Source organism: Nicotiana tabacum, chromosome 15, assembly GCF_000715075.1.
Source record: "Nicotiana tabacum cultivar K326 chromosome 15, ASM71507v2, whole genome shotgun sequence".
Classification (NCBI taxonomy): Eukaryota; Viridiplantae; Streptophyta; class Magnoliopsida; order Solanales; family Solanaceae; genus Nicotiana; species Nicotiana tabacum.
Window position 1 is genome coordinate 89,429,737 of NC_134094.1, and position 13,971 is coordinate 89,443,707.

The window sequence follows — 13,971 nt, forward strand, 5'->3', positions numbered from 1 at the left end:
GACTATTCTACTACTTAGATAGTGACAATCGGCTGCTTTTTCATTTTCTTAATACATTTATCTTCCCTTAATCTCCCCTTAACCATTATTATGTCAGATTCCCCATTCTTTAACATATTCTATAGGATAATTTATGGCCTCAACGAGAATTATAAAGTACGTAATAAGTTTGTTCAATCAAAAAATTACCAATTAAAACTAATAATCCAAATTCTAATATGAACTTGCGGTCTTGAATTGGTACAAGGTAAAAGATGCCTTGAACCAAAAGTTAGAGATAGGAGAGGGTGATAATATAATTATTCAACCTTATTTCATGTGCTAAATAAATGAATTTGAGTGAAAAATGACATTATACAGAAGAGTCGTAATTTCATTTTATAGTAATTAATGAAGTCGACATTATACGGAAGAGTCGAAATTTTATTTTATTGTAATTTAATGATGTCAACTACTGATTTTTGTAAATGGTTTGAGGTAAATTATTGTATGTCATCCTAGTCCAAATGGACTTTATAAATGATGGTATATCTATGTTATACTTTCATGTTTTCGTCCATTCATTTGTTTGCTTCAGTATATTTCTTATTCCTTTTAATTAAAGTAGTCCGTGTTTACCATGTTTGTCTTAAAAAAAATTAAAGCAAGTGATTTCTGTAGTTACTCAGGAAACATGAATCTGCCACTCTTCAGTACAAATGCCCTAAAACATTCTCTCCATTTCCTATTTTCTTTTGCTAAATATTGTCATTTCTTCACAAACCAAAAATGATAAGAAGAACCCAAAAACCCTTCTGGGAAACCAAGGAAATATTTGATCCAATTCTAATACTGGGTAGGATTCGCTAGTCGCGAAATATAGCACATAAGCCAACAACAGTATGAATGAACACAAAAGATTACAATATTAAGGTGTGACAGCAAGTCCATGGTCAAGATAATATTAATTGATTACACTTGTATAACACATGCTTTACTTCCTTGAAAAAACTAATGCTGAATTCAACTGTAGTTTTCTATTCTCAACTTGTGAAGGAGAGACAAAACGAAAAAAAGAAATTGAACTCTCTGGAACCTTTATTTACGATGACTTTCAATATCAGACATTATCTTGGGTAACTTGCTCTTCTTCTGTTGGTATTTGGCAAATGAATACCACACACCACCGGCTGTGTTGATCACCAAACCAGTGACATTCAAAGCATGTACTTCTACTCCTCCCAACATGACAAATCCAAGTGTCTGAATAGGGAAGCACCGTTAGTGCTTTTAATGAACAAGGAAAATTTTGAAGTGAAACATACTATATAGGATCAACAAAACAATTTGCCAAGAACTTTACTCTCTGACTTGAAGAAATAAAAGGAAAATTGAGGCTGTAGACAACATACCGTAGATCCAACTCCCTTGAGGACTCCAACAATCGTGGTAGTTAAAGCTGAGTTGACGATGGTACACAAGAACATTGTGTAGTTCAAGACAATGCCCATCACCAATGAAAGAATAAGAATCGCAAGAAATGATATTGAACTACTCTGTTCATGGGGGAAAAAACCAGTTTTAGAACCACAAAATTTCAATTAAGCATTCAGAAACAATCTAGAGTTGCAATCTGATTCCTGGTCTCCGATTGTTCATTCTAGCTTCATTGGTCATTCTAATTATGAACTTTTGATACGTAATTTTCCATGTATTATCTCCCTTTAGTTCTCCCAGCGAGACTCAAGCATTAACTACCAACTCATTTGCGTCAAGGTACAAATAAAGGACGATAATTGATTATTCTGAATATAGCAAAGAACCTAACCTTTGCAAATAAAATAGATAAAGAATTTGGAAATTCTCCTGTGGCTATGATAAGGAATAACAGAAATGGCAAAGACAAAAAGCTGTTGTAAAACATGATCTCAATTGATGAAAGCCCATCCTCTGCTCCTGATTTCTCCACCAACACAAGGTACATGGTCTGAAAATGAAACAAGGGCAAGTAACTAAGACGCATTTAATCTCAAATAAATGAGATTATACATGCAACAAAAGCACTAAATGATAAAAACAAGGTGAGACCTGGAAGAAAACAGAAATAAAGGCCAAACTGTATCCAAAAAGATCAAAGGAAAAATCTCCAAGTGCCGCGATAAGAACTCCAGCAGCAGTAAGTATAACAGAAAGTGTTACCTGAAATAAGATAGAAAGTCCTATTACTGTAGGGTTATATACCAACCTTAATCCTTTTTTTATTTTTTATTTTAATCATTGACACAAAAAATATCTAACTACACAGAAAATATACAAAAATAGAGGTGGTGGCACTTAGTAAATTGGTCAGCAAAAACTTGATGGGTGATTAATTGGTAGGCCATCATAGTCAGTAAATGGAAATTCTCTTCTACAGATGCCAAATTGGTATATCAGTCAAAGGAAAAATTTCACAAAATTTCATGTATCAGTTCTTTGAATTAATTGAAGGTAATGCTCGAGTTTTAATTTCATCATCAACAACAAAAACAAACCCAGTGTAATCCCACATGTGGGGCTCGAGTTTTAAATTCAAAAAGAAAAAAAAAAACTCTACAAACAAAAAAGGAAATAAGCTAGTGCCAACTAGAAAGCGGAAAAGAAGAGAATATGCCATTACAAACGACATCATCAGTGTCAGGTATACAAAGTCTAAAGAGCAAGTAAAGGTGTTGGCGTGTCAAAACGGAAAACATAGTGGCCCCACTGTAATCAATGTAATGGGCCCTCAAAGTGCAAGAATGTTTCCAAGTTCAGAAAGGAGAAAAGGAAAACAAATGACAATAATTCTAGTCCCAAGAAGCTACCTCAATAGCGATGCCTTTGGTCTCAATTGTTTTCTTAATTCATTGGAAAAATGGTGCTGGTGGCACTGCATTTTTTTAATGAACGTGCCAGAATTTTAAGATAGTGAAGTTTACCAAAACAAATCCCAAGGAGAAGCATCAAACTTCTCTTCTAAATTCTTTGGTCTGTGCAAAGAAGTTTCTAAAACCTCCTCAAGAAGAAACTCTTGGAATGGTATATTATACAAAATGGTAACATGTATCTAAAGTTTTAGGTTCTAGTCATTGTTGAAAGTATTGTTGCATTCCGACGAAAAAGGTATCATGCAGGAAAGATAGTTTCTTCAAGATCTAAACTCATACTTTTTAGATATGACGGACGGTAATGTTAACCCAAGCTAAGGATTATCTCCTACCTAATTCCAATGTATTTCCTTGTTTCAATAGCCAATGAATTTGTTAAAATGTGTGATACAACTTATCCAAATTAAGAACCTTCCTTGTGGTAGCTGGACCTAAGCGCTATTCTCCCTTCCTTGTATCATGTTCTTCACTTTTGTCTATTTTAAAGAAGTTAAAGCCACATTGATTCACAACAGTAGCTCCAATCACTCACAATTAACAAGAGATTTCAGCTAATATATATCCCTTCTTATGCCAAGTGCGGTAGTGTCCTACCCCAATATCCGGCTCTCTAGCTGCAACACGAGCGTCCACTTTACCCCACCCTAAACATTTATTGCAGAGAAGCAACTGTCATGGCCAATGGGAGGAGTACGAGTATGGCACCTTTACATTTTTTTATAATGTAATAAATTAGTTATTGTAGTTGCAATTTGATAATTATAGTACTAAATTCATATATGTATAGTAATTTCAAATTTTCGTAAACTGCGCGCTTTCATTTCTCATTTTTTGCCTCAAGTCCCATGGACCTTGTCCCTATTTGCACTTTTCGCTTTTAAAAACACTAGCTCAGTTATGATAGTGGCTTGTTGAACAGACCCGCCATTTCATCAATCATAACTAATCTTCGTCTTCTTTAATGGGGATTCTGATCCCAGATAACTATATAGCATAAGTGTGGAGGCCGGCTTTAAGCAAGCTTTGTTGGAAAGGCTGAGATCCCAAATCTCCAAGTAGGCCCTCTTGGCCATCCGCGATGTAGGCTGATTTACAGATTTTGTATTGAATGCAATTCATATTTAGGACCCTTCAACTTCTGTTAAAGCCTTTAGGACCCTATTTCACTAAGGCCGGAAAGAGTTACCTCATTTGCCAGCTATGTCAGTGACTACTTTGTCGGAGACCAGAGACGCACTAAGTTCCTTGTATCTCTTAAAAGAAGGGGGTAGAAGAAGTGCACTAGCAAGCTAGTGGCAAACACGTTCTGCTCTAAGCTAGTGCACTAGCAAGCTAGTGGCAAACACGTTCTGCTCTAAGCTAAGTAGTTTTACCTTGTAAACAGTGAGAAAATGAATTAGGCAGACTGCGTTAGGCACTTAGAGATGCTCGTGATTCGAATACATTAGATTCGAGGTTAACAATACCGGCTTAAGTGAGATTAGATAAGGGTTTAATGATTTATGTTAGCATAAGGGGACCCATAGTCCTAGGCTTTTCTCAAACTGATACTTCGCCAGGCTAATCTTTTAACTGTGTTTCGCTATATGCATTAGCTAATTGTTTCGGTTGATAGACTAGTCAATTGTAAGTATAAAGCCAACACAACCGTTTGGCCTAGTCTCACTAGAAGGAACCTAATAATTAACTCGGATCTTCCCTACTCCATGTGGGCACGACCAGACTTTTTAGCATGGTATCTTACAAACGGCTTATCTTTTTAAAAGGTAATTTGGGTGATATCAACTACATAGTAGACTAAGGAAATAATGTTACCTCTATGTGATTTTCACTTGCTTCAAAATTCACCAAAGCCACAAACTTTTCATATCAACCTTCCACTCAGTTTCCTCACAAGGAGAAAAGAAACCAAAAGGCATAAAACAAAAGATGAAGGAAAACTAAAATGCAGAATCATAATATTGTTGTTTAAAATATGTATTAGTAACATTTAATTCTCTAATTTATAGTAACAAGTACACAAACTTCTGTGTAGAAGTCATGGGAAAACAAAAACAAAAGTAACTACGTAATTAGAGATAGCCTATGAATTTCAGTATATTGCCAAGGCATATACTGGCTAATTATTTAAGCAAATCCTAACCTTAAGTTTCCACACTACCGGAGCGCAACTTTTATCAAATTCCAAATAAAATACAGTATGTTACAGTATACACATAGGCCAAAAGACATATAACAGCATCAAAAGAATTGCAGATCTATCATGGCAACATGCAATGTGAGAGCACTTAAAAATGAAGATACTCATACACAGATACACTATTAGTAGAGAAAACAGTGATACTTGGCCGCACCAAACCAAGCAGAAACCTCCGATGATTATACCCAGGACATCTTGATCACTAACCTGAGTTGTAGGTTTACCCTTTCCGGTAAAGAATCCAGCTACTAGTACAGCAAGTGGTGTAAGCCTTTTGATGGCAATATACATAGGAATATTCACTCCTTTCAAGCTTGCTAAAGCAAAACCCACATTTGCATTGTAGAACAACGAAACTGGGAAAAGTTTCTTCGCAGTCTCTGCATTTAATCCTCTGTCCCTTGTGTATCCCATGACTCTACCGAAGTGTATGAGCAAAGCTGTTGCTAATTGCTAATAACAGTGTAGAAGAAAGAAGGTAAGAAGAAAAGAAACACAAGTCAATACTTACTGTTGTGTGTATTCAGCATACTGATAAGTCATGCAATTGTACCTGGACTGTGAGAAGAGTCATAGAGTGTGCATATTGCATGATCACTGCCTTGTTGATGAAAACCATAGCCATTGATGTGATGCCATAGGATAATGCAGCAAATAAACTACAATTTAATACATGCATTCTATTAGTCAATAAAGTCCTAGAGAACATATACAATGATATAACTTTGATCTTGTATATGAGACACTCTACCTCCAACTAAGAGGTTCTGGGTTCAACTGTCAAGTCATGAAAGGAAGAGAGGAAAATGCCACTGTTGGTGTATCGGAAGGAGAGGTTTGAAGCGGCATTTATCATATAAAAATGATATAACTTCGAACAACATGATCATAATATACTTCTAAGTTTTAATACCCAATGTACCATAGTCGTTCTAAGTTCGCGAAGAGTAGAATGGGACTACTCTTAATTCCCCGACCACTTAGTTTTCCTAATATATTTTGCTTTCTAAAAGGAAGCAAGGACATGTTTGCCTCCATATAAATACTCCCATTTCACTAGCCTTTCACTTAATAAAGTTGTACGAGCCTATCATGCATTTTTGTTAGGGGGTTGAAAGATGACTCTCTCAAAACCCTAAGCTTTGGGAATAGTGGTAGAGTGGAGAAGAAATGTGTCACTCAATGAACTAAAATAAATGATATTCCGTTCTTTTCTTATTTTTTTCAGAAACTTAAACAGGTCTATGAAATTTTTGCCGCATTCTCTAGTCCTCAAGAGGTGTAGCTTACTTCAACAGAAGTGCTTCTTTATCATAGGGGGACCTAGTGCATTAGTTATGGGTCCGTCCAAACCCAGTAGCTTTGGGTCAGAGTCTTCAGATCCTACCCTATATGTTTGTTTAAAGATCACTAAAATAGTATAAAAAATAGATTCCGAGCCCAATAAATCAAATGGGTTGTGAATAGAATCTGGAACTTGAACCCATAAAGTTCAAATTCTGGATCCGCCTATGTGCTTTATCAGCCTCTAAATTTCAGTGAAGCTAAAGATTCAACTAGGAGATAAAGACTTATTGACAATGGAATTTTTAGAGAAACCATAATTTACTTGCACGGAACCAACTGAAAATCAGAAAAATGTTCACAGAGCCAAACTAATACATTTCATTCAGCTCATTCAGTGAGAAAAATGGAATTGAAAGTAAATGTACCTCAAATATGGACTTGTATCCATAATTTCCATGTTGTCCCACAAACAAAAAGGAAATTCTTTGAACCTTAAATACAGCCTTGAACTTACTTCATTAGCAGTCCTTTATTAAAAATAATCCTGCAATTAAAGCAAGAAATTAAAAAAGAAAACACCCATATTGTGATAAAAAGCCAAAAAGTATAACATGCACTCCAAATCTGAAAACTAATAATCTCCTAATTTCAATACTAATGCATGAGATTTCTTAATTTGATCTCAAAGATAGCTATATTAATTCAAGATTAAATCTTTTGCTAAAAAATTAATGGAAATTCCTGTAATTGAAGCAGCAAATTAAAAAAAAAAAAAAAAAAGGCCCAGATAAAGATAAAACACAAAGCACAATACCCACTTTCCCAAATAGCAAATCAAATAACCTGCTTTTTGTTTCTTGTTTGAATTACAAGTCTTGAAATGTAAATAAGCTAAAATTCTTGTGATTACATAATATGTAGTGAAATTTGTGTGAAGTATATAGGAATTGGGAAATGGGTTTTGTTGGATCAAGAGAAAGGGAAAGACACGTTGAAGGGCAACACTGTGGAGTGTGGAGAGTGTGAAAGCGGACGCAACTTGGAATTTGGCGTGAAAAGAAAAAAAATTGATCTTTTCATTTTCCTCCATTAAAAAATGGGTAGTCAATTTTCTTTTTTTTTGGGTTCAATGTGTGGGTAGGTGGGTTAGATGGGCATGACCATAGGCCATGTTCATCGCCGACGCGAAGGTAAAAAAAGAAAGGTGCCGGAATTTGCGTTGGGGATCGACTTCTTACGCGCTTTTTTTCCCCACATTTATCTTGCACTTTTCTTTTTTTAATAAGCATGAGGTAAATTGGTGGATATTATTATTTGGCTAACTTCTATAGTTTCTTTTTGAGTCGACAACTTTTTGGAAACAATTTATCTACTTGTACGAGTAGGGTTAAAATTTGAGTCTATACTATCCTCTCATATTTTACTTATGAGATTTTATTGAGTTATTATTATTGTTGTAGTAGGTTAAACTGGTGAATGATATACGAATAATTAATTCCAATACAAAATTTTGCATAAGATAATAAATTTTTTGATTGACCTCATAATAATATAATATTTAATTAATTTTGTATAGGTGAAATAGCGTAGAGGTGTCCAAATGAAATATTACGGCAAATTTAGGACCAGCCTATATATTTTGTTTCAAAGTAAATTGATCATGTATAACAATATCTTACTATTAATCACCGCATAACAATACCTTTATTATTAATCTCGCATAAATAATCCTCGCATAACTAACATATAAAACAACCACCTTATATTATTTGACTTTATCTTACATGAAACTCACTTATTTTTGCAATAATTATTAAATAGCACAAATAGTATAAATTTTTTTTAATATTTTTTAAGTATATAGTTTGAATCCTTATAAACTTCAGGAGGTTAATGGCACATAACATCATATAGCTTATACTTTAATTGCAGAAAAATTATCAAATGACTATCTTTGATAAAGTAATTATTCAACTTTCACTAAATATTCTAAAATGTAAATTTGAACGAAAACCAATTAACTTGTTGATGACAAGACCAAGTTTCTTTAATTTCTTATTCCCTTGTTTATTAGGTTCCTTGAAATATACTCCACTTGGTTAATTCTTATTACTTATATTACTTAAAACGTAAGTATAAAAGAGGAAAAAACATGGAAGAAATAGACAGAGTGAGATAATGCGATGAAACAATGGTTGGGAAAATATATATATTTCTTAAAAAAAGAAAAAGAAAAAACAAAGCACCTCGCATTAAAATATGCAACAATGGAAGAATATTTTTTAGCCAGTTAAGAAAACAAATCATAAAAGAAAGAATATGCAAAATTGACAGGAATTCATCCAAAAGCATTCTGAAACTCATGGTATTTTTTCGTTCCTATACACTATTTGAAACCTTATTATCAAAAATGTCCCAATTTTGAAATTTACCCGACCTAAACACGTTTTAGCAACAAAAAATATACATTTGTTTAAATTAGACTCCTTTTTGCGATAGACTTCCTTATTTAGACGTGCGTTTTTGGGATAGCTTATATTTCAGTTAGAAATTTTAGACGCAATCCTCGCACCATAATGAAGGCAAACATATCTGAGAATGCTTCTATTACGGGAATTTTCTCTGGTTATCATCGCACCATAATCAAGGCAACATATCTGTAGAATCCTTCTATTACGCAGATTTCCTCTGGTTTTCCATAAACAAGTCAACAAACTCAAAAAAAAAAGTTCTGAAGAAAATAATTAGCTATAATTGAATTGAATTTCGCGACATCATGTCAAAATTGATGATTATGAGCTCAATGGTCGGTGGGATAGCGTTAGCAGATACAAAGATTTTGATGTTGACGGAATTATAGTCAATGAAGATTCGAATTATAGTCAATTGAATTCCGCAATTGCAGAGCATCTAATGATGGATACCTCTGCAAAAATTATTGAAATCAAATATACTGTCAACGAACGTTGTCCTCCAATGAAAATTCAGAACGATATGGGAGTTCGAGTGTATATGGAGACTAAAAAGAAAAATAAAAACTTAGGAATGTATCTGTTGTGTATAACAATATGTGATTTCGATTTGGAATGCAGTATGTCTAATGCGAGCACAATTGCAGGTTTGCTCTGTTTTTCCAGTGCTGGTGTTTTTCAAATTCAAGTATTCTACAATTTTACGATAAATTATCTACAACTATACTACATAACAAATGTAGTTCAGCTGTTATGTCTCTAAATACAATTGAAGTGTAACTGTTACACAATACTTAAGGTCTAAAAAAATAAAAATGTGATCACAGAACAAAGTATCTACAAGTATTCTGTCAAATACTGAACACTTGAATATACAGAGGTCTGAATTACTATACTTTTAATTGAGTGCAGATACTTCTGATTATCGTAATACTAACGTGGCACAATTGTCAAGCAATTGTAACATAATTGGAGAAGTATCAGGAACAGTGAAGTTGATTGATATGCCAACATCTCCGGCAATTATGGAATATGAAAGTATCATCATAACAGAACATACGCAGAATGTAATTGAAGTAGGTCAAGTTTACCAAGACAAGCAAATAATTGTCAGTGCAATGAAGCATTATTCTATCATGAATAAGCTTCAATTTAGGGTGAAAAGGTCTAATGCAAGAAGGTAGGAATATTTTATTTGTCAAATTCATATTGTGTATAAGTTGTAGTTTTTATGTATATAAATTATTTAAAACAATTTGTTGTGCATAAACAACTTCGTATTCTGTAGCTACAATTTGCATAATATTTTTTTAATTATTTTTATTCTGTAGCTATTGGCTCGTATGTATTGGGGACAATTGTACGTGGTACTTCAATTTCACCGGCATAAATGAATCAGCATTGTTCAAGATTGCACACATGCCCTTTGATAGACAACACATATATATAACGCAAGCTACTGCCATGGTAGTTGGCAGCATGGTGATGCCAAAATATGCAGATCCTAAGATAATATACACACCAAAAGACATACAAATTGACATGTTGTCGGAACATGGTGTGAACTTAACATACATGCAAGCTTGGAGAGCAAAGGAAAAGGCTTTGGAGTTTTTGAGAGGTCATCCTGCTGATTCCTGCAGTCACTTGCCGAATTATTTGTATATTTTGGAGAAGACTTATCTGGGGTCGGTAGTGAAATTGCAGAAAATTGAATATGACTATTTCTTGTATGCATTTATTACTCTTAGTACGTCCATCAAGGGTTGGGAACATCGTAGGCCAGTTATAGTAGCTAATGGCACCTTTTTGAAGTCGGCATATAGGGGAATCATGCTAACAGCTAGCACAATAGATGCAGCATGTAATGTAGATTAATTGTAAAAATATTGTAATAAAGTTATTTTTGAGGCTGTATTTTTTATATTTTCAAGTTTTATTACTGAAATTGAATTTCTTTTTTCTACCTATGTGATAGGTAGCATATTACCACTAGCATATGCCGTTGTTGATTCAGAAAATGACGCATCATGGAGGTGATTTTTTGAGGAATTCAAACATGCATATAGTGAAAAACCAAATATGTGTGTTGTTTCGGATCGGAATGAGAGTATATTGAAGGCAACATCTACTGTTTATACCGGCATGGCACATTATGCTTGCATGTGGCATAATTGGACAAATATAAGGTCAAAGTTCAAGAAAGGTCATCTAAAGTTAAGCGAATTGTACTTTGCCACGACACGATCATACACGCTTGATGAATTTAATGAAAGAATGTCAAAGATTGAAGATATCGATACACGTGTTAAAGCATACCTATACGATATTGGCTATCACAGATGGTCTCGGTTACATATTACGGTGAAAAGAACATGGACGATGACATCAAACATTGCAGAGTCCTTGAATGCAGTAACCAAAGATGCAAGAGAGCTGCCCGTAGTTGAACTATTAGAGTACGTGAGGACTCTTCTTGAACGTTGGACTAATGAAAAGTTATTGAATGCAAAGGGTACGTTCACATACCTTGAAAAAAAATACAACAATGTGTTGGAGGACAACAAGATATTATCGCAGAAGATGAGAGTAAGTTTTGGCCAATAACATCAGATCATTTATTTCATCAAACTAAATATCTACTGATAATGTAGATATGTTGTTATATAATTGTAGTTATTTTGTCTTTTATTTGTAGATGACAACTTGTTGTGTGTTTGTATTGAAATTGTAGGTGAGGGCTTCAACAGATTACATCCATACTGTGATAGATGGTGTGAAATGCTTCATTATTTGCCTTCAAAACAAGAGATGTTATTGTGGACAATTTCAGCTTGATGAACTTCCTTGTCCACATGCTTTGGCGACTTTGAGGCACAGAAACGAGTCTTATGAAAACTATTGTTCTCCTTATTACATGAGGGAGAGCTTTCTGCAAACTTATGAAATACCAGTAGACCTACTGCCTAATGAAAGCAAATGAAATGTGCCACAACATATAGCAGAAGAAGTTGTAATGCTACCTACTGGGAAAAGGCAGCCATGGAGACCTCAAAAATAAATATACAAACCATATGATAAAATAAATGCAAAGAAGTACAAGATTTCATGTGGCAACTACGGACAAGAAGGGCATAACTAAAGATCTTGTAGGAATACTCCTAAAAGGAAATAAGAATTGATATAGTATAAAGAATTTTTTTAACTGAGTACTGTTGATGATAATCTGTCCTGTAAGACATATTCAGTTGTATTTGTTCTGTTATGGAGAATTATAGTTGTGGTGTAATTGTGTTGCTAATTTGAATAAAGATTGTCTCCTATAATGAATGTTTGGTAAACAGAATTCTACTCTTAATGCAATTGGTTTGTAGTTGTTTTGTTCAAAAACTGGGTTTATTTATTAGTTTTAAGCTTTTCCTAACAACACTGCTAAAATTGAATAGATTATGTATTTTTGTATAGTAGTTGTAGACAAAATTATATAGTACCAATATCGAGATCAAGTACTAACAACTTTCAACAAAAAAAATGTCACATATGTTTTCTATTGTAAGTAGTAGAATTCTCGATAAAATAACAAAATAAAATGTAAAACAACTGTAGCACAAATCTGCTACAAAGAAATTGTAGCTGAATTGTTCTTAATAAATAATTTTCCTACAACTTTAATACAAGATAGCTACAACTAAACACTTTCACTATAATTTTTCTACTGAAAAGGGAAACTATTTCTTATTATTCCGGACTAGTGTTCTCTCCCTCACAGCTGGTGCACCTTTTTTTTTATGCTAATCTCTAGTCACCTCACTTTCACTAATTACACAAAGCTCTTGCTTTTTCCTAGCATAATCCTTAAGGAGCGCTCCATAGCGTTTACAGTGTTGATCAATATCAGAAAAGTCTTCCTTTGAAATCGAGAGTTGTCCAATGCTGACTGTAATGAGCCAACCGGTTATTTTAACTTTTAGAATCCTGTTCCCTAAAATAAAATTCTCCATATATGCTTTTAATGATTTATGACTTGCGGGGATGGTTGGTTCGGGATTTGGAAATGTCTGGATTAAAATCGGAACACTTGGTTCCTTAAGTTAGCCTTAAAAGGGCTAAGTTTGACTTCGGTCAATATTTTGAGAAAACGACCCCGGAATTGGGATTTGACGGTTCCAATAGGTTTGTATGATAATTTCGGATTTGGGCGTATGTTCGAATCAGATTTTGGATAACCCGGGAGTATTTTGGCGCTTAATAGTAAAAATCAACTATTTGAAGGTTTAAAGTTCTTTAAATTTGGTTTGGAGTAGGTTTTTGAGTAAATAAAATCTGTTTGGAATTCCGAGTTTGGGAATAGTTCCGTATAGTGATTTAAGACTTGCACGCAAAAATTCGTATCATTCCGGGTAGTTTAAGTACGTTTCGGCGCATTGGAAGTAAATTGAAAAACTTGAAATTTCTAAGTTGAATCAATTTGGTTTGGAGTATGATTCTTAGATTTAATGTTATTTTACACGTTCCGAGAATTTGAACAAGTCTGTTTTATAATTTTAAACCTGTTGGTATGTTCGGGCGGGGCCTCGGGGCCCCGAGTATTAACCGGACGAGGTTCGGACCAATTTTAAAACTTGGAGGAAGAACTGAAGCTTTCTGCTTCTGGTACGATCGCACCTGCGCTTGGACAATCGCAGATGCGACCATCGCAGATGCGACGTTTGTGCGCAGAAGCGGAAGGAGGAGGGAATGCCTGCCATCGCAGCTGCGGAACTTTGGCGCACCTGCGAACGCGCAGGTGCGAGGCTAGGCGCGCAGATGCGAGGCTTGGTCAGGCAAGTGGAACATGCACCTGCAAGGCTTTTCCGCAGGTGCGAAGCTGCAGGTGCGTTTCCACCTCCGCAGGTGCGAAAGGCCTGTTTGGCAAAAAGCTTAAAAGAACGGGAATCAACCATTTTTCCTCCATTTTCGGGTGATTTCAGAGCTTTTAAGAGGGGAGTTCAACTAACAACTTGGAGGTAAGTTAATTCTACACATCTTGAGTTAAATACATAGATTATGGGTAGATTATAACTAGTAAATTTTAGAAATCAAAGGTTTAGATAAAAAAAACCTAAATTTTTATAAAAACGAGATT

At 34.5% G+C, this 13,971-nt stretch overlaps 3 protein-coding genes across 5 annotated transcripts; 2 read left to right on the plus strand and 1 right to left on the minus strand.

Annotated features, from left to right (window-relative positions):
• Positions 1-882: 882 nt before the first annotated feature.
• On the minus strand, positions 883-7,630 carry LOC107780046 (UDP-galactose/UDP-glucose transporter 7). 3 transcript variants are annotated; one of them, XM_016600564.2, is made up of 8 exons: positions 7,219-7,630; positions 6,801-6,919; positions 5,642-5,747; positions 5,296-5,541; positions 2,068-2,178; positions 1,808-1,966; positions 1,392-1,535; positions 883-1,242 (listed from the first exon to the last, which is right to left on the minus strand). In XM_016600564.2, exons 2-8 carry the CDS (start codon positions 6,830-6,832, stop codon positions 1,078-1,080), a joined length of 963 nt encoding a protein of 320 aa, XP_016456050.1. In that variant the 5' UTR covers positions 6,833-6,919; positions 7,219-7,630; the 3' UTR covers positions 883-1,077. The 3 variants fall into 3 exon arrangements, with proteins under 3 accessions (XP_016456050.1, XP_016456051.1, XP_016456052.1); XM_016600565.2 differs by having other exon boundaries at positions 7,194-7,581; XM_016600566.2 differs by having other exon boundaries at positions 7,190-7,326.
• Positions 7,631-9,291: 1,661 nt separating this feature from the next.
• On the plus strand, positions 9,292-10,886 carry LOC142169721 (uncharacterized). Its single transcript, XM_075231623.1, has 4 exons — positions 9,292-9,493; positions 9,759-10,026; positions 10,178-10,710; positions 10,825-10,886. Exons 1-4 carry the CDS (start codon positions 9,292-9,294, stop codon positions 10,884-10,886), a joined length of 1,065 nt encoding a protein of 354 aa, XP_075087724.1.
• Positions 10,887-10,991: 105 nt separating this feature from the next.
• On the plus strand, positions 10,992-11,829 carry LOC107780048 (uncharacterized). Its single transcript, XM_016600568.2, has 2 exons — positions 10,992-11,435; positions 11,581-11,829. The coding sequence occupies exons 1-2, from the start codon at positions 10,992-10,994 to the stop codon at positions 11,827-11,829; spliced, it is 693 nt and encodes a 230-aa protein (XP_016456054.2).
• Positions 11,830-13,971: the final 2,142 nt, after the last annotated feature.